Below are 24,966 nucleotides of genomic sequence, written 5' to 3'. Positions count from 1 at the left end.
AAATATTACTTATAAAATGTCCGAAAAAAATATTAATAAAATATCCGGAAAAAAAATTCATAAAATGTATGAAATATCATTGATAAAATATCTAAGAAGTATTAATAAAATGTCCGAAAATTATAAATAAAATGTACATAAGATACAAATAGAATTTCCGAAAAGATATAAATAAAATGTCCAAAAAATTATTCATAAAATGTACGAAATATTATTGATAAAATCTCCGACAAAGATAAATACAATATCCGCAAAATTATTGACAAAATGTCCGAAAAAGCATTATTAAAATGTGCGAAATGTTATTATTAAAATGTCCGACAACTATTTATAAAATGTCGATTTTTTTTTTTTTTTATTAAAATGTCCGAAAAAGTATTGGAAAAAAAGACCGATACATATTGATAAAATTAATTAACAATTAATTAATTATATGTCCGAAATATTATTTATAAAATGTATGAAATATTATTAATAAAATGTTCGATATATTGTCTGACAGTACAGTGATTTTTATTTTGACACGTTTTATTCCGGACACGGAAGTCCGGTTTGCGTGTTTCTCGTAACCGCGGCTGCATTGACGGGTTTATTCCGGTAACTACGTGAGGCGGCGATAAGGACCGACCGGAGGAGGAGCTCCAGCTGTGTGTCACCGATGATTCACGGAGGCTGAGTTAACGGGAGATGAGCGGCGGAGGCCGAACAGAGAGCACCATGATGGGACGGAACACGGTCCGACTGTGGCTGACATGGGGTAGGTTATTAACTTTATCCTATATTTATATATTCATATATGTGTAATATTTATTATGAGGAGGAAAGAGTTTGTGCTGTGTCAGTAACGTTACCACAAAGTGTTTATAATGAGCAGAGGAGTTGAAGCATGTTGACAGGACACATTGGTGACAAGCTGCTCATGTTCTGACGGAACTAATCATGTTATATTTAAAGGCTCGTGTCGTTTGAAAAAACTGCATGAAAAGTTTGTTTTTTAATGTTAAGTCAATGTTTGTTAAAGAAAGAAGAAGCAGTGGTGTTTAACTCACGTTAAAGTGACAATACACTGTGTATCATAAGTAAAAATCCTGACTGCAAACTGATCTCTGTGGTGTTAAACTGTGGAGACTTCAGGGTCTATTTTTTATCTCTCACACACACACACACACACACACACACACACACGTTATTATTCTGTGTAAGAAGATAAAAGTTTTAATTCAGTTTAGAACACGAGCAGGTTTCAGCCCCACTGAAAACACCTGGAAGAGTATGAAGGCTCTTTAATCTGTAGAAATACATTTAATAAGCTGATGACGTGCTCTGAAGGTAACATCAGTAACTACAGCTTTTAAATAGTTAAAGTGGAGTAAACAAATCCATAATTTGATCTCTCAGGTGTGGAGCAGAGGTGTAAAGTAGAATTAACTGGATGATGTGTTTCGCACCACTGAACCCAGGATGTGACATCATCAGGGACTGTTTCACTTCCTCCACATTAAAATGCAGCTCAGATATTTGGTGTAAACGTATGTAAGTGTGTTTGTGTTGTGTGGTGCAGTTTGCGTGGTGCAGACGTCTGGGTTGTTGTCTCATGTGGAGCGATACGAGGTGGTCAGGCCTCAGAGACTTCAGGGGAGGCAGAGGAGGAGCCTGCAGGAGAGCCAGGTGAGTGGCCCTCATCTTCCTCACTCACCTGTGACCCCTGACAGCCATGACATGATCTTACACACACACACACACACATCAGAAGGATCAGTGCAGGAGGGAACATTTAACACGTCACGTTAGTGCAGGATCTCACTGCTGTGGCTGGTAGACGTAGTTAGAAGCTGATTTTGAGTTCTTTATATTTTATGTAGTTGAGTAAAGTATCACAAAATAACAGAGTAAATGTACTTGATTACTTTCCACATTGTGTTACAGATGAAATGATCCAACAACAGTTTATAAAGCAGCTAAATCAGTTTACTCTCACAGCTGTGCATCAACAACAATGATTCAATAATATAAAATAATTATACAACATTCTGCACGATGAGTCTCTGTTGTTGAAAACACTTGTGTATCTTTGTTTAAACCTGAATGCAGGGCTTCAACTGCTGCAGAGTATTTTTATCTCTGTGGTTTTGCTATTTTTACTGTTTTTCTTCCAGTGCTGCAAGTTGGTCTAATTATTACAGTTATTAATAGAAACCATGTGACTACATTTACAGCTCTATCCTGACACGGTTCAGTACCAGTTGGCCATTGAAGGGACAAACCACACCATTCATCTGGAAAAAAACGGGTAAATCTTTTTGTTTTGAATAATAATTCCAAATCCACTCAACAAACATGCATTTTAATATTTAAAAATCTATGAAAAAGAAGTCCGTCTGTTACAGTTTGTCCACTTGTACTTGTTATAGGAATCTCATTGGGAGAGGCTTCACTGAGACACGTTATTCAGAGGATGGCAAACGGGTGACGACATCACCAGACGAGGTGAGACTTTACTGTCATTTACATTACATTTTATTTTAATATTTTAATCTTTATATCTGAAGTACGAGTGGATAGGTAGCATAATACACATTTTATTTTTATTTTTATTTTAAAGGGACAGTGCACCCAAAAATGTAAATGCAGCCATTATCTACTCACCCATATGCCGAGGGAGGCTAAGGTGAAGTTTTAGAGTCCTCACATCACTTGCAGAGATCCAAGGGGAGAGGAGGTAGCAACACAACTCCACCTAATGGAGGCTGACGGCGCCCCAGATTCAAACGTCCAAAAACACATCATTGAAACCACAAAATATCTCCATACTGCTCGTCCGTAGTGATCCAAGTGTCCTGAAGCCCCGACGCGCAAGCGCACACACGTGAGTGTGGTGCCCAGAGAGGCAGTCAGAGCTACAGGCTACAATGAGGCTAAAAACAGAGTTCAAATGAGGTTTTTCCAAACAACTTTTTATGTCGGGGCTTCAGGACACTTGGATCACTACGGACGAGCAGTATGGAGATATTTTGTGGTTTCAATGATGTGTTTTTGGACGTTTGAATCTGGGGCGCCGTCAGCCTCCATTAGGTGGAGTTGTGTTGCTACCTCCTCTCCCCTTGGATCTCTGCAAGTGATGTGAGGACTCTAAAACTTCACCTGAGCCTCCCTCGGCATATGGGTGAGTAGATAATGGCTGAATTTACATTTTTGGGTGCACTATCCCTTTAATTAATTTAATTTCTCCTTTATTTCATTCATTGCTCTGTTTACACACTTTTTTTCATACTCTATTCTTTACATCGGAGCAACTGTGATGAGTCCGAATTTCCGCTCGGGTATCAATAAAGTATTTCTGATTGTGATTATAAAAATAACTGTTAGTTGCTGCACTGATGCACATTTTAAAGCTTTAAAACAATGATCGTATTCTCTGTAAATTACAACGTCATGTCCATCATCCATTTTCAGATTCAGTGTATTTCTGTAAATTCATATAAACTGTTATTACTGATCTGCATTTTAACTGATAATCCGTGTAACTATATTAAACTATTAGCAGATGCTTTCAGGTTGTATGTATTGCTTGATTTATTTCTACACAGACAGAACACATATTTTATAAGTCAGACATTATGGCAAATACATGCAGGTTACACAGACGGAAAGGCCACATCTATATCTGCAAACCTGTTTATATTTATCGTATGACAAAATTATGAAATGTTAAAGGTCTCACATCACAGTGTGGACTTAGTGTGAACCCAACATGATAAAGATCTGACATTCCTGCTGTGTGATTCATAACTTAATGGACGTTACTCACAAAGACACTCTTTGTGAGTAACGTCCATTACAGGAATGTAAATCACAAACCAACTGCAGTAGACTGAACGCACTGATATCTTTAATCTGATGAATGTATTTCCGTCCAGGACCACTGCTACTATCACGGTCATGTCGAGGGCGTGAAGGACTCTTCAGTCAGCGTTGGGATTTGTTCAGGCATTAGGTAAGAAAAGCTGGTCTTAACTTCCTGTTTGTAATCTGCCACTGACATTTTGTCCAGTAAACGTTTCTCAGATACTTGTGAAATGTGCTGCTTCGAGATATTTAGTAATCTGTTTCAATGTGTTTTTGGAGCCTGAATATGATGTAAGTTTTATATATGATTTAACGAGGGGCAGCTCATCAGAACACTGCACTGTGACTGTATTTCTACTCTTATATGTTTCACTTTATTTCCTTTTTATCATGTTTTTAAATGTTCTGATGCAACGTGACATTTCTCAGTGGAAACTTTTATATTTGTGAAACTAAGACATGTATACAGAACAGATCAATGTGTTGCACTCCGGTGTTTACAGAGTGTTTATATTAGATTAAGCTATTTTCATTCTTCTGTCGGATCATATTTACGCAGTCTTACCTCACAACACTCTCTGTGTGCAGCGGCTTTGTGAGAGCCCGGCAGCAGGTTTACCTGATAGAGCCTCTGGGACAGTCTGACGATGGTGATCATGCAGTTTACAGACGGGAGCACCTGAAGATCAGCGGCAGCCCCAGCTGTGGCTCCTCCTCCAACACCACCACGCCGTACGACCAGGAGCAGGCCCAGCGCCCTCCGCTCTCTGGCCTCTTCAGGTCCAGGTCATGGGTAGGTGATGTGGGTTTTATGGTAAACCATGAAAAAAACGTGAGGTTTATCCATTTAAATAATAATACGAAGGTTGTATTTCTGTTTCCTTTTTGTCTTCAGAAAACTAAACCCATCGCAGGTCCACAGAGGTTTGTCGAGCTGGTTGTGGTGGTGGACAATGCTGAGGTAAATATTTCATTTTATTTTCTTTATAACTAAAATGTCCATCACGAAATGAATCTGGTCTGTGACCCAGGGGGTTGGCTACAGCCTGACAGAACTCAGGGTCGCCTTCCTGTGGGACCACCGCCTGCAGGAAGAGGCATTGGGGTTGGGTGAATTGCCAGCCAGGCGGCAATCATCATGGATTGTCTCTGGGGACGTTGAATATCTCCTCTCTGGCAGTGAAGGAACTGGAGTCAGTGCAGGAGATGGATGGGTACCAACTCATAGTTGGGCTCACCTCTCTTCCATTTTCATCCGCTTTTCCGGGGCTGGGTCACAGGGCAGCAGGCCAAGCAAAGCACCCAGACGTCCCTCTCCTCAGCAACACTTCCCAGCTCCTCCTGGAGGACCCCGAGGTGTTCCCAGACCAGATGAGATCTATAATCCCTCCAGTGTGTTCTGGGTCTGCCCCGGGGCCTCCTACCAGCTGGACCAGGAGGATCCTGATCAGATGTTGAACCACCTCAACATGAAGGAGCAGCGGCTCTACTCCGAGCTCCCTCCAGATGTCTGACTCCTCCCCCTATCTCTAAGGCTGAGCCCAGACACCCTACAGAGGAAACTCATTTCAGACGCTTGTATCTGTGACCTCATTCTTTCAGTCACTACCCAGAGCTCATGACCATAGGTGAGGACCAGGAAATCGAAATTTTGTTGGGAGAGAGTTACTGCCTTAAGCGACTCAAGCGAGGGAGTTCAAGTATCTCGGGGTCTTGTTCACGAGTGAGGGTAGAATGGAATGGGAAAAAAAAAATTTGACGACTCCAACGTGAGGCGCCCAGAAGGCACCCTGATCAGTGATCACTTCACAAGTCAGGGTAAAATGTGATCGGCAGGTGAACCAGTGCAGCATCAGTAGTAATGCAGGCTTGTACTGGACCACTGTGAAGAGGGAGCTGAGCTGGAAAGCGAATCTTTAGAGTCCATCTATGTTACGACCCTCACTTATGGTCAGCAGATTCAAGCAGCCGAAATGAGTTTCCTCTTAGGGTGGCTTGGCTCAGCCGTAGACATAGGGAGAGGAGCTCAGCCAACTGGAGGGAACTTGAAGTAGAGTTTCTGCTCCTTGGTGCCAAAAGGAGCCAGTTGAGGTGGTTCAGGGGTCTGATCTGGATGCTCCCTGGACGCTTCCCCTTGGAGCTTTTCTGGGCATGTTCAACTGGTGAAGAGACCCCGGGGTAGACTCAGAACATGCTGGGTATATTACGTATCTCATCTGACCCGGGAGCGCCTCAAAATCCCATAGGATGAGCTGGAAAACATTGCCAGGAAGATAGCTGGATAAATAATCTGATCATGTTTGTCTCCTTTCTTCCTCCAGTATAAACGATTTGGCAGCGAAACTAAATCCCGTGTTCTCGGAGTTATAAATCACGTTGACAAGGTAATTTTATCTTATCGGTAAGGTAATTTTATTGTTAGCTGACAGCTCTTGTGTATTGACCCCTGAGTAACGTTGTCTCCTCTGCCTGCAGCTGTATCGACCTCTAAACATTCGCATCATCCTGGTGGGCTTGGAGATTTGGACGTACAAAGACTACATTGACGTTGACATTAAATCAGAGACGACTCTGGACCACTTCCTGCTGTGGAGACAAGCTGATCTTTTGAAGAGGACGAAGCACGACAATGCCCAATTTGTGACGTGAGGACCTGTCTCATATGTCTGTGCAGATGTTGAACAAAGTCACGCTGCCAAGTTGACCTGATGTGAGACTTTTTCCTTCAACAGTGGCACAGATTTTGAAGGAGACACAGTCGGACTGGCAAATAAGTTTGCCATGTGCACTGGAAACTCAGGTGGAGTCAACCAGGTATGAATAATGACATCTCACTTACATTAGTTCTAGAGATTGAGGGAATGTGTCACAATGGTATGATTCATCCTGCTGAATTTAAAGCAAGAGCTCTGCATTTCTCTACCAGGATCACCATGACAACCCAGTAGGCCTCGCCTCCACCATCGCTCATGAGATGGGACACAATTTCGGCCTGTCGCATGATGGTTTCAGTTGTACGTGTGGTCCGTCTTACAGTGGGAACTGTGTGATGGCAGAAAAGCTCAGGTGAGCACGTCTCTGCAAAGTCGACTCTTTGGTCTGTCCTGCTGCAAATACAGTTTTGCAAGATACAAATTGTTGTTTATTTGGAAGAATCATATTTCAGCTGGAACATCATGAACATTCAGCTTTCACATACAGAAGTATGTGACCAAAGTATGTGCACATCCAGACCGCTTAATACTTCCAATAGCTTCTTCTCCTATGACGTCATACACTGGTGTGCTGTCCAGATGGAGAGCAGGCGACCAGAGGCAAACACTACCAACACTGCACAAATGCCTGTGATCTGTGCTATTTATGGCCAATCCAACAGATCACATTAGGAAAATCTTCTGAAAATAGTAGGACGTAAAAAGGAGAAGTAAAAAGAGAGAAATCACTGTGAAACAGCTGCAGGTTTATATCAGAAACCTCTGTCTTCAGTCTGGAGGAGTGGAGTCAACAAATGTCAAACATAAATGTTCTAGTGTTGTGTTAAACATGCCTCAAGTTGGATGCAGTGACTGTGCCGTGACAGCTTCTGTGTTTTTTAGCTACAGCCTAGATTTTTAACGGCGTTTCACTAGATGTCTGGCAACGGTTGACGTAGTCGGTAGACAGTAGTGGCTAAAGATAGCCAACCTTAGCTAATGACATCAGCCTGACAGCAGAGCATCCATGTACGGAGGTGAAATATACTGACAGTTAAGCACATTTATGCCCCGAGCCAAAAACAAGACTGCAGCTGTTTCAGTCGTGGATCTAACCACACACAAAATAGTTACAGTCCTCTAGACTCTTCTACGCTGTCTTTGGATCACCTGGTAACATTAGTAACGTTAAGAGGTCCGGGGGTCGAGGTGGTTTTCAACAACGATCGGATCACATCCAATATGAGTTTCAGTTTTCTGGCGATACCTGCTGCCTGCAGGTTCATCCGACTCTTTTATGTAGGCACTTCACTTTACGTCCAGTTTATGCAGTGTATGGATGTATCTCTTCCTGCCCTCCATCTGACTTTCCAACGTCCTATGAGTCACGTGATTGCAAACAAGCTGTTCCGCCATGTACAAAGCCAGGTCCATAAAGAAATGGTTTTCCCAGTTTGGTGTGGAAGAACTTGACTTGCCTGCAGAGCCCTGACCTCAGCCCCATCCAACACTTTGGGATGAACTACATATCTAGTCACCAAATAAGTGTGTGATCTCGCTGATGCTTTCGTAGTAGAATGAGAGCAAATCCCTGCAGCCAGGCTAAAGAGCAGCAGATTATTGGCCACAGTTGTTCACTAAAATATTCAGCAGTCACATGTGAGTGTGATGTTCTGGTGTCCACATGCTTTAAGTCATATAGCAGATAAAGTTTTTGCTCCATCTCAAATCAGAATCACAACATGAACAATTTTTCACAGTCTTTCACAAAGAGGAAATGTGTCTGCTCGTCCTCAGGACAGGAAATGAAGCCTTCCCGGAGTTTTTCAGCACCTGCAGTGTGGAGCAGCTCGCTGAATTCATGGAACGAGCTCGGCCCAGCTGCTTGTCAAAACCCAGTTCGGTTAGGACCATCGCTCCGGGGCCTGGCTGCGGCAACGCCCTGCTGGACCCTGGAGAGGAGTGCGACTGTGGCACTGTGGAGGTAAAGCCTTCAGCAGACGCTAAAGGCACTGCTTGTAAGAGATTAGTCACTTTTGGAGCCGTGTTTAAATATATCCTTTGGTGATGGTAGATACCATTTGGGCTTCCTGTTTTAGCGACCCGGTGTGGTTTCCTGTGTGTAAGGCTGCAGCTAATAAAAGAGAAGGCAGTGGTGATTCCAGTGAAGCTGAAGTTTGGCCTCAAAAATGAAAATAGTTTTCCTGTGTGTTCACATCCCACCAGAGAGAAAACATTCTTGGCAGAGATGCTGCTTGTGTGGGAGATTAAAATCTGATCTGTTTAGACTTGAAACTGGACTCACAAACATGACAGCTGAAAAGATTGTTTTCCTAGGAATGCACGAATCCTTGTTGTGATGCCTCAACTTGTCGCCTGACTGAAGGATCCCAGTGTGCTCATGGACAATGCTGTGACAACTGCCAGGTACTTCCATTAATGAAGCTTTTAAAGTGGGTTTCTCAGAATGTGTCGGCTAAAAACTGAGTAAGATCCTGTTTGCTGTATGAATTTTCCCCTGAAGGTCCCAAACCTGTGATTTAACAAGACTAATGACACTGGCTTCTCTGTGACGCTGCACAGCTGGTTTGAGCTAAACACTAACGTCAGCATGCTAACATCCTCATATGATATGCTAACATGTGACACATGTTCACCACCTTAGTTTAGCCTGTTAGCAAGCTAATATTTGCTAATTAGTACTAAAGAGGAGACATTTTGTCATTAATGTCTTGGACATATTAAAAATGTTGAAAAAGTCTGGGCATAAATGAAGTTATTACAGATCATCCAGAGGATGAATCCACCTGATATTGGTTAACATGTTTCACTCAGAACTACACATGTGAACATCAAAGGAAGTTCATTCATTCATTCATTCATTCATTCATGAACATCTGAACAAAAGTTTGTGCTAATCCATCCCGTAAAGACTTGAGATATTTCACACTGGATAAGCAGCGTGATCTCATCCCTACTCGTCATATTTTGACGCTTGAGCAGCAGCTGGCAGCAGCATTGGGTCCAATACTGGTACCAGTTCCTGTACCTGGAATTTGGCACCCAAGGGAACTTTATTTGGTACTTTACTCTCTCTGTAATGACAAACATTCAATCACAGCTCTGTGCCTGGCTTCTAAGCTTCAGGGCACTTTGTGGCACTTTGCCTCTTGTTTAAACCAGCTGTTCTCACCCAGATGTGCTCTCAGGTACTGAAATTCGGCACCGATGGATTTAGCATGAATTGGTTCTCAGTCATACGGACGTAATTTGGTAGTTTTGTACCCACCTTTACTAACGAGTCACTGATGACTCACTTGACTAACGACTGATGTGACAAGAAAACTAAACGTTGACTTTTAGTTTCAAGCAGGTCTCCTGGGTCAAAGTCCTGTGCTTTCCGGACCCATCCACCTGAAGTGGGCGTTCTCATTGTTTATACTACGTCCATTGCTCTGACCGTCGAGTGATGACATGGACGGGTTTATGTTGGAGTCAGTGAAAAGCCCGGAGCATCTCAAAGGCCTCGTTTAGACCTGGTATTAACATGGTGTCAGCACAGCTGGAGATATCGCTGTCGGCAGAATTCAACACATCTCCTTCCATCGGGCCAAAGGTTGGACAAATGGGTTCATGATAGAGTGTTAGCATGGTGTCACCAAGGCAACCACCACATCCTGCACTGATGATGGAGTCCTTATTGGTGATGCATCAGGACACATAGTGTTTACACTGCAAAAGATATGTGGTCAGATCGGATTACAACGTGTCTTGGTGGTTGTTTACATTTGTATTTAACGCTGTCCACTTGGATTGGGTCATCCAACATGCATGTTAATACCAGGTGTAGACAGGGCCATAGAGACGCTACAGACACTAAGACCTGGCTGCAATAACTTAGAGAACTTTGGCCTGCTGTTGTCACTTTTGGAGGAATCAGAGCATTACCAAAGTCTGTAGAACTCACCCTCTTGGAACACAAATGTCTGAACCAAATTTCATGACAATCCAGTTTCTGCTAGTATGGCTGAAATGTCCCTACCCTTTCACCACAGTGTGTGCAGGCTACAGCAAGGCCACTGGCACAGACACACCCTGTTAATAACTGTTGCATTATAATGGCCACAGGAGGAGGTTATTCTTCAAACCACATTAAAACAGCAGCAGTTCTTCTAACAACAGGAAACAGAGGGTGATATCCTGCTGTTTCCATGTACTGTAACTCACCACATCCTTCCTCAAATGTAGAGGTGGTGCAAGTCATGCAATGCAGCACAAATACACAGCTAATTATGTACACAGCTGAACCAACTTCTGCTTGAACTAATTCTTCCTCAGTCACCTAAAATGCACTTTAACCCACAGCTCCAACTGGCTGGAAGTGTGTGCAGAAAGTCAGCAGGTGACTGTGACCTGCCTGAATACTGCACCGGAGCGTCAGAGGATTGTCCCGAAGACAGCTTTGAGATGAACGGCAAGCCCTGCTACGACCGGGTGCAGGGCTACTGCCACAATGGACAATGCCCGTCTCATGAGCAGCACTGCTGGAGGCTGTTTGGACAAGGTACTCTCAACACACTGTTGCCGGGATAAAAAACTAAAAACAGGGGTTCCACTGTTTTCCTTGTTTTCTGAATAGACAAGCTGAGCCTGAAGGGGCTGTGATAATTAGTCTGTTTCTAGTCGTCTCAGTAAATTTCACCGTCACATGGTGGAAACGGCTTTTTCTAAGAAACTTTGCTTCAGTTGTTTGTGTTTGTAGGACACAGAGGATCACAGAGATTTGAATGAATAGCACCCTCACAGAAAATAGGAGTCTCTGCGTCCAAAAAAGAATTGAGTCGTTAAAAATCAAAGTCCATTTTACTACGTCCAATTTTAATGACATCCCAACATCATGCAACACTCCGTCTTTTGTGCCTGAACCCCTAAAATCTTCTTCTGGCACAGTGTCTGACACCAGCACTAATGATTCCAAGCCGAGCATTAGTGCTGGTGTTGAGGCAGTACGGTCATAGTTTAATGGATCGCTGTTGGCAAAGCCAAATATACTGATCGGGGTGTCCGGTTGTGTTTGTTGTAGACGTGCACACAGTTAAGTTGTGGCTTGTTTTGGGGCGTCGGTAGCATAGTGGATAGTGCCGGCGCCCCATGTACAGAGGCAATGCCTCACTGCAGCGGTAGCAGGTTCGATTCCAGCTTGCAACCTTTGCTGCATGTCATCCCCCCCACTCTCTCTCTCTCTCTCTCCATTCCACACTGTCCTGTCGATTAAAGGCAAAAAGCCCAAAAAATAATCTAAAAAAAAACAGATCATAAGTTGACACCTTAAATGTCAGTGTCACAACTTTAACTACTCTCTTTGTTTTTATTGTCTCTCTTGCATCACATATGCTTTCATGAATATTGGATCTTCGAAAGTATCAGAGCCGTGTCATGCAAGCTGAGAATATTTCATTTCCTCACTTGGAGAAAAAAAAAGTGACAGATCAATGTTCTGGTGCGCCCCAGCAGCACTGCACCCCTGTTAACACCACTTGAGATGTTCTTAGTGTCTTGTACATAATTTCCCCCAAAATTCAGCGTTCACATCAGTTATCTTTGGAAACTTTAGGATTTCCACGAAAGTGATTTCAAATGGCTGCACAGCAGAGTTTGTAATGATGTAAAGAATAATTCAAAATACAGATATTGAGATAATATGTTAACTTTGACTTTTTGCCAGAATTATAATTTGACAGATTTAATTAAAATCATCTGGTGAGAGATCGTCATTAAATGAAAACCTGTCTATATTTGTTTCCTCAGGGGCCATAGTTGGACCAGATCTGTGTTTTAACCTGAACAAACGGGGCGAAGAAGGTGCCAACTGTGGGAGGACCAAATTTGGCTACACCCCCTGCTCTGCCCAGTACGTATCAACCGTTACACTGAACTTCCTGCTGAAGACCAGGCTCAAAAAACTGATCACAAAATGCACCTGAAGGAAACCTGGCACACAAAACAAATCAGTGTCAAAACACACATCAAGAGTTGTATGTTTGAGGCTGTTTTCATCACTTTGTTCTGTGTCTTTAGGAACCTTATGTGTGGATCTATATTTTGTGGAGGAGGCGGCGAGTCCATCACAGGTAAAGGGGCATCCTACACCGTGTACAAGATCGAGTGTAAACTAGTTGTGGAGGACGACAAGACCAGAAACATGGACATGGTGCCAAACGGAACCAAATGTGGACCAAATAAGGTAAAAGCTGCAGCAGGGAGACACATGACGTGGAGCTGTGTCAGTTATGGTGGATGTTTTGCTCACAATCTAACATTTGTGTGCAGATTTGTCTCGGCAACAGATGTGTGGACATGTCTGTTTATGGGAAGAAGGAGGATTGTGAGAAGAAATGCAACAACAATGGGGTGAGTGAGTTATTTTAGGGTATGACATCACCAACAGCTGTTTTCAATTTGACTCCTCTGGACCGAAGTCCAAGTGCCTGACTCATGTTTAGATAAATGTTCTGCATTTTATCTTCAGGTGTGTAATCACAAGAACGAGTGCCACTGTAATCCTGGCTGGGCTCCACCGTACTGCGACATCCAGTATGCAGACTTACCTCAAGGTACGGGACACTTGTCACAGTAAATGTGTTTGTGTGGTTGCTAAACACAAAATGTTATATATCTGATGAAGCTGAAGGTCAGTGGCCTTCAGAGAGCAGCGCAGACAAAAACAGGTCACACCTGCTCCATGTATCACTCCAGCAGTGAGGAGGAAACATGAATGATTCACTATGAGTGATCGTTTTTCTTCCAGCACCGACCTCATCAAGAGTTTTTGACCTCAGTTAAAAACTTAGTTCCTGCTGAAGCTGCGCTGCCCTGTCTTGTTTCATCAACTTAGAAAAACTAGTCCGTACCCATTGAGTGCACAGGTGCCCACGTACAGTTTCACATGGTGTGTGTTTGGGATACAGGTCATAAGAAAATTGCAGATTAAATAGTCAACTGAAGCCATTAAGAAGAGCAATGTATTCAGACAGTGTTTGAAAAACGTGGGACAGACAGAATGACTGACTGACAGAATGACACACTGACAGTTTCCGTGATTATGTACAGCATACCATACCATGACTTAGTCATACCAAACATTAGAAACAACACCAACATTGGTCCACAGGGGGAGCCACAGCGATCGGTCGCATTTTAGCCATTTTGAAGCATTTTTCTGTTGTTATAGCGCCACCCAGTTGCCAATTAGAGTTAAATTTCTCCAGTCACCTTGAGGCGTCCTGTTCTACATATCTACCAAGTTTAGTAAAAATCCATATGGCGGTTAGGCCTAGATAAGAAATGAGCTCTCTAGCGCCCCCATTTTGTTTGATGGGGTCAATAATGGAGGGGTCCCCTCAGATTATGTGTGGTCATATGCCTACAAAGTTGCGTGGTGATGGGTGAAACCCTTGAGATGTTATACACCTTTATGTGATGAGCCACGCCCTCCGCAATATTCATTGCCTTATAGAAGCTCAGTTTTAGTAAGTTTTCCAACTTTTGCCAAGAGGGAACTTTAGATATTGGTCCCTAGATTATGTTCACCCAGTTTCATGCAGATCGCTCAAACTTCCTAGGAAGAGATCCATTTGAAGTGTTTTTCAAAAAATTCAAAATGGCGGAAAATCTATATAAGCGGAAGTTATGGGTTCTTGAGGCAAATGTGTTCCTCATGAGGAGAGGCATCTCTGTGCAAAGTTTCATGTCTCTACCACATACGGGGCATGAGATATGCCCATTCAAAGTTTGACATTTCAATGGGTTGCTATAGCGCCCCCCTTTGGCCAATTGATGTAATATTGCTTCATTGGCATCCTCCCATGACCCTCTACCACTGTGCCAAATTTCACATGGATTGACCAAGTCAGTGAGGAGAAAAACGTGGAACACACACACAGACACACACACACACACACACACACACACACAGTTTTCCTCATTATATAGTAAAACAACAGAATATGAGTCGTTGTCTTTTTTGCACAAGGAGCAGAGAGAGCTGCAGGGATGTTGTTGTTAGCATCGCCCTGGTTCCCTCATCAACAGGCCAACAGCATTCTTCTATTGTATTCTGGATTATTGCAGAAAATAAACTGTGTGGTGAACTCAGGTTTATGATCCTCACAGGTTTTGTTCAGCAACATAATCTTCACACATAAACACAACTTTTATGATTCTTTTTGTTTAATGTAAATGCAATTGCCAGAAGTAAAAAGCTAACGTTAGACTATAAACCAGGGGTGTCAAACATACGGCCCAGGGGCCAGAACCGGCCCACTGGATGACTTTGCACTTGTGAAGGCTGAGAGGTGGAAGAGGGCGAGTTAAACAATGAGTTGCTTTCTTCATGTCAAACGCTGCCTCAGAGGCTTTTTCACCCTCGACCACAACACAGGTCTTTTCTCTCTCTGTAGTTTGGTGTGGTGATGTTGGGATTATGACACAGGAGAGGAAATGTGTAGAAACATGCACATGTAATGACAGTGAGCAGCAGACTGTGGAAAAAATGCATTTAGTCTTCTGGAGACATCACAGGCTGTTTGTCATCTGAACTGCAGTTCAGTGTTTTTAAATTCTACTTCTTCCAACATTATGTTGTCATTTATAGGATATTGTGCAATGGTTTCACTGGTCAGCCCCACCTGCCATCAGACTGCACTGTATGTGGCCTGTGTGCTAAAATGACTTTGACACGTCTGCTATGAACAAACTACACCACAGTCACATGACTTCAACACTGCCACCACAATGGATCTGTAAAGCCGTGGTCGCCGTGATCGTGTTCTGAAATCAGCCTTCACTAGTGCATCAACATTAGGTGTGCAAAGTCATCCAGTGGGCCGGATTGGACCCTTTGGTGGGCCGGTTCTGGTCCCCGGGCCGTATGTTTGACACCCCTGGTTTATAGCTTAATGTTAGCTTATTAGCAACAGCCTTTTATACAACACAAAAGCTTCAAGTTTTACAAACAGTGCGTTTACTAACATATTTTATGTTGTAGAAGAAAAGTGAAACTCTCTAAAGCTTGTGTTAACATCTGCTGTATCTAACCAGAACTAAAGAGCTCAGTGACTTCAAGAGGAGCAAAGTGAAGCGCAGAAGTGCTGTTTCATTCATGCACCGCCCTGTTGTTACGGTCAAAGCTTGCTCAGTGATTGTGCAATAATTTAGTCTTCAAAGTAATCGGCTAAAAACACAGATAAATGAGGAAGCGAGTGAACAAACTCTGGCTGATGGAGCCAACTACACTATGAGTGACAACAACCTTCAGGGAGCCCACTGAGCCCTGAGCGAGCCCAAGTAACAGCAAACTGTTGCCAGCCAGATGCAGGTAGAATCTGTAAGTGGCTGCGAGACTTACTTCACTCATCAGCCAGTGATCAACAGTAACCCACTGACAGGCGGCAGATACTGGAATCCACCAGACACAGAGGCAGGTGGACAACATAGTTCATGTCCAGCTGTGCTCTGTAACTCTTTGCTGTTGGTCTGAAAACAGGGTGGAGGTGAACAAAGCTGAGCTAGAACAGAGCCAGGGTGGCGACAAATGTCACGTGGCACAGTCTGAGTGCTGACGCAAAAATCACAAAAATCATGTTGAATTTCCACCGTCGCATACGTATATGCTCAGTGGCGCCTGGACTTCATTGTCGGACCAAAGCTTTAGGTTTTGTTTTGGCTGTTGTTTGTTGCGGTGCACTGGCTCCAATGTTCGACCAGTCAGCGTACACTTAACGTCAGCCATGGTTCCTTTTGTGCTGCAGAGTACGCATTAGGGATGAGCGAGTACACCATTATCTGTGTCTGTATCTGTTCCACCAACTAAATTATCTGTATCCGTATTTATACTCGGAATGGGCGGAGGACTAAAAGTGGGTGTGGTTTAAATCAAAAGCAGGCGGGGCCTAATCAGAAGCTGTTACTATATATAACAACTTTTATATTTATTATTCATTGGAAAATTATTTACAGAACAATTCCAGAATTAAGATTCAGATCATTTTTGATCACATCTGAAAACTGAAACTGAAAATTTCCTTTGAAAAGACGTTTAAAAATCGTTCAAACATAAAAGTTTTTTTGACTGACTGTTTAAAGACTTTGATTGAACTGTAACAGCAAAGTAGTTGCACATGTGCTTTACAGCAGGAATCATGCAGAATGTACAGATCTGTAAGCTTCTTGTTGGCAGCACACAGACTGCACACGTGTAGCTTATATATATATATTTATGACATTTTATATTAAACATTAAATGTGTTGAAATCATGTCTTTGTGTAAACCACATTTCAGCCACCAGTGCAACATGACTTTAGAGAAACACCTGCACACGTATCAGTATCGTCTCTCTTTAATGTGCAACTTGATGCTGCGAGCGCATTTTAGCTGCTTGAAAAGATGAAAAGAGGTTTTAGACGTTCAGACCAAAAATCACTGTGTTTTCAACTAGAATTCAACGTTGAAATCCCGCCTGATGCTCCCTAGGTTACTTTACACTTACTTTTCTTCAATTTACACTTACTTTACTTTACTTGTATTTGTTAAAAGTACTTCGTCTGTACCGGACACTTGTTTCATCCGAGTATTGGGCTCAACCCCAGCACGGACTCTGAAATGGGAGCTGCTAAAGTTGTCCCTCAAAACTGCATTGTAGTAACTATGGTTGTTCCTAGTTCTTGTGGTTTGGACACAATAAAAGGGGGTTTCAGAACCATGATGAAGTTCCTCCAGTCTGAAAACATCTAATAATACAACTGCTGACTGGATATTACACTACCCTTTTCTGAAGAACAGCTTTCTTCTTGTTTTCGTCACCGAGCTTTGTCATTGTACAGTTCAACCCTTTTATTGTTTGCCATTGATCGTCTCACTTTATTAATATGATTTAGTTCTAAATGAGAAACATTTCTTATTTTAACAAAATGATCTTCATGTCTCAAAGACTTCCTGTTATTACACAAATCAGCCTCTTGTTAAAACAAGAAACACGTCTCATTGTTATCAGTCGGTGTGTTGTTGTAACAGTATGAAAGAATAACTCATGCGGTCAGTGCATTCAGAGACTCTGGAACATTTGTCTTGTTTAATGAGACCATTTCTGTCACAGTGTAGCTGAGAGCTAAATGCTAACGGCTGATGTTTAGCATGTTAATGTTTAACATCTAAGACCTGCTAATGAGCACTGAACAGCACAGTGGGAATGTCAGGAGTTACATGTCAGATATTTAGTCATAAACCAAACTAGACAGATTTCATTTTGATGCGATGATGATGCTAAATAAGACGTCAAAGGGTCACCAGAGTTACTACAGTTCATCCTCTGCAGGACATGAACATCATATAAAGATATTTCAGTGTGGACCAAAGGAGCGCATCCAATCGTTCAATCGTCTCGCCACGTACAGAACAGATTATAACAACAGATATGATGTTATAACAATGTGCAGCTGTAACAGTGTCACTTCCATGTCCACACATGCAGGTCAGATTGGGATAATAGCCGGTGTGTGTGCAACTATCTCCATCCTGGTGGTGATCACTGCGGTGACTGCAGGGCTGATGTGCTGCAGAAAGGACAACATGGACAACTACATCTCCAAAAGGTACTTGGATCAACTCTCCTGTGTCTCATGTCCGGCTCTGTCTGCGTCTGTGTCTTTGTTCTCTACTTCCTCAGCTGAAAACATGTCATGTTCACAGGAAAGTGCATTCAGCCCCCGACAAGCTGAACCCGATGTTCCAGGAGTCGAGTGTTAAAGACAGACCTCAGATCAGTCAGCCCACTTTCATGGAGTCAACAGCAACACAAGCCTGCACTCCTCTGATGGTTCGTGTGAGTCCCTGCAGAGCTGCTCCACAGGTACAGACAGCACCGAGACTGAAGCAATTACTCATGGAAATTCATGCTCAGGGATGAACTCGTGTGTGGGCAGGTTACAGACGGACGCTTTATAATGTCAAAGTACTTTGATACTTCTTTTCTTTCTCTTCCAGCCACCAAAGAAACTCTCCTCAGAGTGTGTGACCTCACAAACTGAGCCGGTAAGCTACAAAGAAAAGAGAAACTTGCAATATGATCTGATGCATAATGCAAACTGAGGATCACATTCAGAGCTGGCTGCTAAAGTTCGAAAAATTTAATAATACATGGAGAAAGTTATCTGTGTCCAGACGTGTGGCGTGACACTGCTCAACGGTGTATAGGCCCCATGAAACGACCAGAACCAACACTGAGTGTGTTCACATGCAAACTAATACTACACTATTATTCAAACACGTAAACAGCATATTCCATTTGGATAATCCAGATTAAGACATGTGTGATACACGCAGATGTTAATCAGGTTTTCGGAGCATTCTTTGGACACAGCCTCGTCCCTGTTCTGTCATGGATGTGTTGCACACAAACCAACCAGCCAACAGTTTGCACGGCTGAGGGAGAGATGCATGCCCACAAGTAAAGCCCACATCTGTGAGTCACACCTGCCTTTATATATGAAAGCCTTGGATATCAGCAGGTATTAGGCCACGTGCACATATCACAGGGCTGACCTTTGCAAGAGAGTAATTAAAGGAATGAAAAAAGGAGGCACGCTCAAACTCGTCTGCCGCTGGCTGTAAACTGAATGTTAATCACAGTATGCTCAGCTGCATGTAAACCAGAATGTTAGTGAAATATTCATTTTCATTAGTCACGTAATCAGCTCAGTTTATTTTTTATGGAATAAGGGCAAAAGGAAGTGAATGAAGTCAGTGTGTTTGTGCGCCTCTCAGACCTCCCTGTGGCTCGTTGGGTCCTACTGAACATTTGATTTACAAACACATCAGAAATATACTGCATGGTTTCATTCTTAAAAAAGAGTCAGTAATTGTAAGAACTTTCTAAAACAGCTGGACGCTGCATTTTTTATCAAACAAACAGGAGGAAACAGCACATTTGTTGGGGACTATTTTTAAGCGCGGATTAATCCACATTTGGTGCTGAAGTGAGTATTTGTGGTGGCAGCACGATGTGTGCAGAACAGCCGTTGGGACATATGGGCGCGGGGGACAAGATGTTCGATGTTGGGGATATAAACAGGACATAAACATCACTTTATACTTCCTGCGAATATAATACTATTAATTATATTTCCACGTGTACTTTGTATTGTCTCTGTGTTGAGACATTATTCTCTTAAACTGAACAGCAGAGGTGTCACGTGTGTGTCCTGGGCCGACACGTGTGACACCTCTGCTGAATGACTGAAAAAACTAAAATCAAACGTTGACTGAAAGGCATTAAATCATCAGATCAAATCATGAGTGAACAAATATTTGTCTTCATTTTCTGATTCATTCTTGAAGCTACTGTGATTAACACAGGTCAGACTGTGTGAAGAGTTTATGTTTGTCAACTCACAGTTTTACACTTATATCCAATGTATGCAATACAAGACTGCTCAGAGAGCTCAGTGTGCAGAAACATTTCAAACACACCATTTTGAAAAAGGCAGTGTTCCTTGTTCCCTCGCCAAAATAAAATGTAGCTTGACTTTGGAGCGTTATTTGGCCCCTTTTCAACATGGCTGATCCCACTGGATGCTTCAGGTCCTCTACATGAATATGATACCTGTGTTTTCCAATACAGCAGGTGTTATCCGCTAACATGAGTCTGCGTTACTCAATGTGCGACTTGATTGACCTTTTCTGGGGCCCCCCTTGGCCTTGGGCTGGGTCACCTGTACTCTTTGGACCCCCCCCCCCCCCCGATGGTGGGCCTGGGTGTATGTGGGATTGAGTCATAATAAACTACAGTGTACAGTGTTTATGGTCATTAAGGGACACGTCACTCAGTGTGACTGTGTCTGAACAGTGTGTCTCACTGATGAATAGCTTTTGAAAAACAATGGAGCTCTGTGACACACAGGAAGAAGATAACATCTGATGTCCTGTGTTGGTTTGGCTCTTTTTATGGGATTTAATGACACAAAGAAAATATAGAATATCACCAGATGTAACTCCACGTCAGATCTGTTTAGTCTGTTAACTTTGAGAATTTAAAGTGATGAATAAAACAAATGTGTTCTTGTCTTCCACAGACAAAACCTCTACCTCCATCTAAACCTTTACCTTCGCTGAGTAACACACAGGTGAGTCACACCTGCAGCTGCCCTCACTTCACTTCAACAGTCCTGAAGCTGATCTTCAACCAACAACTCTAATAACTGATTTTAGATTTGTTGGCACCAGCTTCTCTGATGTGAGGTCTTCTTTGTGTTTGTTGTGCTGCTGTAACCAGAGTTTCTTGCCTTAAAGGGGAACTAATGTTGTTTTCAACCTGGGCCCTATGTTCTGATCTGCTTTTGTCTAAATGAGTGATAGGATGTTCAATATGTGACATGTCTCCAGTATGAAGCTAGGGCTGACCTGCCTGCAGCCCGTGAGCACGCGCTATATTAAATAATAGGGCACTCAGACAGCGTCAAACAACGTCAAAATACGTCCACTAAAAGTGCATTTTTTCACACAGATAGGTTCGGATTGTTAGTATAATTATCTGACAACATAACGGAAAGGAGAAATGAACGTGTGTGTTTACCTTTAGCTGGATTCAGACATGTTCCTCTGCCTGTTGCTGCTCCCTCTCTCTCCTCGTCCGCTCTTCAGTTTCAATGAGCTCTGCGTCCGTGTACGTCCGTGTACTCCGTGTTCAAATAAATACGGGCGCTCATCACATTCAAATGGCTCATCCAGATCCAGTTGGTCAAAATCGGGTCATTGAGGCAGAGGAACATGTCTGAATCCAGCTAAAGGTAAACACACACGTTCATTTCTCCTTTCCGTTATGTTGTCAGATAATTATACTAACAATCCGAACCTATCTGTGTGAAAAAATGCACTTTTAGTGGATGTATTTTGACGTTGTTTGACGCTGTCTGAGTGCCCTATTATTTAATATAGCGTGCGCTCACAGGCTGCAGGCAGGTCAGCCCTAGCTTCATACTGGAGACATGTCACATATTGAACATCCTATCACTCATTTAGACAAAAGCAGATCTGAACATAGGGCCCAGGTTGAAAACAACATTAGTTCCCCTTTAAAGTCGCAGCCAAATATCTGTCATAGGAAGGTTACACTGCGATTCTCTTTTTGGGACCAAATTAAATCCCAACAAAACGAACAGTTTTTTGTGCAGATGCAGCAACTTCACATTTATAATAAATCTGTCTAAAATTGATCTTGTTTTGTTTTTCAGTATACGGCAGTCAAACCAAATCCTCCTCCTGTACCTCCAGTCAAGCCCAGTCCTCCCACTGTACCCCGAGTCAAACCCAGTCCTCCTCCTGTACCTCCAGTCAAGCCCAGTCCTCCTCCTGTGCCCCCAGTGAAGCCACACATTGTGCGACTCACATGAAAATCTCATCAGAAGTATCAGGTTGAACCAAAGCTTCAGACGTCCAGCGTGGAGTTACAGAGAGAGTGAGATCCTCTCTGGGATCACGTGTGTGAGTCACAGAGATGGAAGACTTTGGAAAACTTTACTCTTGTCTTAAAGATGGCTTCAGTGAGCGCAGCTTCACCGGCTGAGAATGTCTTTGATGACCGACAGCATCACAGCTGCTGTGGAAAACTGATTTTGGGGCAAACTGCTGTAACTGCAGCTGCAGTTGTTGTGTGTTCGTTTAACTTGTCTCATTACAGCGTGACCAAAGTGGTGCTCACATGAAAATGTACTTAATATTTATTTAATGTCTTTTTAAGGGACTGTATGAAAATTATTATAGTGTGATGTATTATTCCTTGATGGGGGGGTAGTTTTTGGAGGATATGAGGGCTGCACCACAGAACCAGATTTCAACAGCAGAGTTTTCCATGTTACAAAGGTGACTCTCTTAAAACCGGGTTAGATCGTCATGGTAACATACGCTGCACACCTAACCTGGTCGGGACCAGTTTATGTTCAGAGTTTGGGCTTCATTGGACAAACAAGCATCTTTCACTAATCAGCTCCTTTGGAAATGACGTCACTCGACAGTCACCAGCCAGTCTTGAGATTCTCAGCTGAGGGAAAACGTTATAAATTCAAACCTGTTGAGTCGTAACGTTATGTTAAAGCCATGCAAACAGGCGACAGTTCAGCAAACTGTCTGCATCCAGTTGCCATGGGAACAAACATGCACGCAGGTTGTGATGCAGAACATCTGAACAAGAATGTTGTTTTATTTTATTTGTTGCTCTGATTGAATACTGAGTGTGTCTGTCATGTTCTCTGGTCCGCTCGCCAACTCAGGAAGCACAAGGAGCCTTTTATAAAGTCACAGGCAGAGTTACACATTGATCGTTCACTATGTTATCGATCAGGATGAGTTTATTTGTGTTCAGTTCCTTCAAACCATTCGATAACACGACCACGTTGGGTTATGTTTTTATGCCCGGTCCTGATTTGCTGAAGTCGGTTTCACACTGCTGGTACATCACAGCTAACAGAACCTGAACTAGAACATTGATTATATTAGTCTGATGGTATTGATCACAGATGATATTCAATCAGTATAATTCAGTTCCCTTTGATTTGGCCAAAAGCTAAAGTGATTTCCACGTCTCCTTCAGTGTGAGACAGCGTCAGTCCCTTAATGCAGTTCTTGAGTTAAAGGTTTAAATCTGCTGTGTAAAGTTTAACGTTTAAGAGCTGTTGAACGTGCAGCTGTCACCTTAGAAATAAACAGAGCAGTGACATGAACGCATTAACGTAGAATTTTACATAATTCGTCATTTCCTGCCAGCATTCGTTTCTCACCTTACTTGCAGTGACAGAGTCGCTTCTCGCTGTTTTGTCATATTCTTCATAGGCAAACGTACATGGTTCACGATAGGTTCATGTTGCGTTATAGTGTGGTCAGAATACTGTAAAACTTCAAGTAATAGCCTCGTCCCAATTAAATGCACAGTCCCTTTTTCTAGCCCAGTGTAGCCACACATTCTGACATATAAAGGCCCGTCTCCATTAGAGGCCCGTCTCCATTATGTGTCGACTCCTTGAGTTACTCATATTCCATTAGTCTGCATGGGTCCTCAGATCAAAAGAATCAAAAGTGTTTTTCATGAAAACTAATCCAAGTTGTGAGGATGGTTTTAACACGATAAAGTGCTGTTGTGTCGGTGTGCCGGGCAACGTAACCCTCAAATGCCGTGACTCACAGCTTCTCTCCGACGGGCTGTCTGCTGTCGGAGCCACATCAAATAAATGATTCATAATTGACATATTATTGGAAGCCTAATTTTTTAACAAGTAATATTCAAACTGGTTTAAACAAACAATTTGATTCGTTTTGTGTGAATATAAATATAGGCCTGTTGATTTAAGCAAATAATAGCCCGGGCTATTGATTGATGTTTTATGGTATGCACCAAACGTCCTGTCTTATGAGACAATACAGAGCCAAAAGAAGAAGTTAAGTGAAGAAGTTGATAACCACCGTCATGTTGCCTGTTACCTCTGACAGGGGCATCGGGGTTTGTCGCGCCAGCTAATGCAAAGAAAGCTTGACTCTGTTGAATTAGTTTCATGGTGCACCTCTTTGAGGAGGTGTTTTTACATTTTTCTAATCTCAGAAATATTATACTTGTTAGTCTGTTGGCTGTCTGGTGCTGAGCAGGTCGGGCACTGTGGCTTTTTACATCTTAGTTTTTCCTGTAAACGATGCTGTGAGAGCCGTGAGAGTGAAGCAGAGCAGTGAAGTAGTCAAGCAGATGAACAATGAGCTAAAACTTGATCTAAAGTGGAGCTGCAGATTCAGCTGATAATTATCTATCCTTCCACCTCGTCATCTCAAACACTGCTATTATTATAAAAATAACAATCGTAGCTGCTTAAAGTTTTTAGGCAGGAGGTCGCAGCAGTTTTTGTCAAAGCCGTCTCTCTCTAATAATTTCTGTACAGTCCCTAAACTGTGACCAAAGCCAGTCTGCCTTCATTTTGCACTGTACTTGAAAACCTCTGAATGGTACACACAGTGTTCAGATGAGCTGTGTGAGTTACTGTGGTTCAGCTTCAAACATTTACACACTCCTTTGTCTGTCTCCAGTCCTGAGGGAGGTGTGTGACCGAGCCTCAAGGAACAAGTCACTTTAATCTTTCCATGTCAGCAGTCACAGGGTTTCTACCTTGTTTGTTAAATTATAAATCAGAGGCACCATCACTGATCAGTCGTAAAATCTCAGTTTGTGCGATCGCAATGGTTTCAATCTGTCACGTTATTGAATGTAAAAACTGAATGAACTCCTGAGATGCCTTTGTGTCAACAGATGAAGTGCACTTTATTTAAAAAAGTATCCGCTGTGTTTCCTCAGAGGTTTATTATGGGTATTAAATAATGATTAAACACTTTTCTCAGTGA

The 24,966-nt window shown here is 42.6% G+C and overlaps 1 protein-coding gene across 1 annotated transcript; it reads left to right on the top strand.

Annotated features, from left to right (window-relative positions):
* The first annotated feature begins 596 nt into the window (after positions 1 to 596).
* On the top strand, positions 597 to 24,966 carry LOC117246658 (zinc metalloproteinase-disintegrin-like 2d). The gene is made up of 23 exons (XM_033610548.2): positions 597 to 757; positions 1,562 to 1,668; positions 2,217 to 2,290; positions 2,412 to 2,487; positions 3,918 to 3,994; positions 4,435 to 4,639; positions 4,742 to 4,807; positions 6,168 to 6,230; positions 6,322 to 6,491; positions 6,579 to 6,660; positions 6,773 to 6,912; positions 8,337 to 8,523; positions 8,877 to 8,966; positions 10,905 to 11,103; positions 12,348 to 12,450; positions 12,618 to 12,783; positions 12,870 to 12,950; positions 13,069 to 13,153; positions 18,068 to 18,188; positions 18,286 to 18,445; positions 18,580 to 18,627; positions 20,667 to 20,717; positions 21,825 to 24,966. The coding sequence occupies exons 1-23, from the start codon at positions 688 to 690 to the stop codon at positions 21,981 to 21,983; spliced, it is 2,580 nt and encodes an 859-aa protein (XP_033466439.2). The 5' UTR covers positions 597 to 687; the 3' UTR covers positions 21,984 to 24,966.

This window comes from Epinephelus lanceolatus, chromosome 21 (genome assembly GCF_041903045.1).
Source record: "Epinephelus lanceolatus isolate andai-2023 chromosome 21, ASM4190304v1, whole genome shotgun sequence".
Taxonomy (NCBI): domain Eukaryota; kingdom Metazoa; phylum Chordata; class Actinopteri; order Perciformes; family Serranidae; genus Epinephelus; species Epinephelus lanceolatus.
This window is presented reverse-complemented; position numbering and strand designations above follow the sequence as displayed.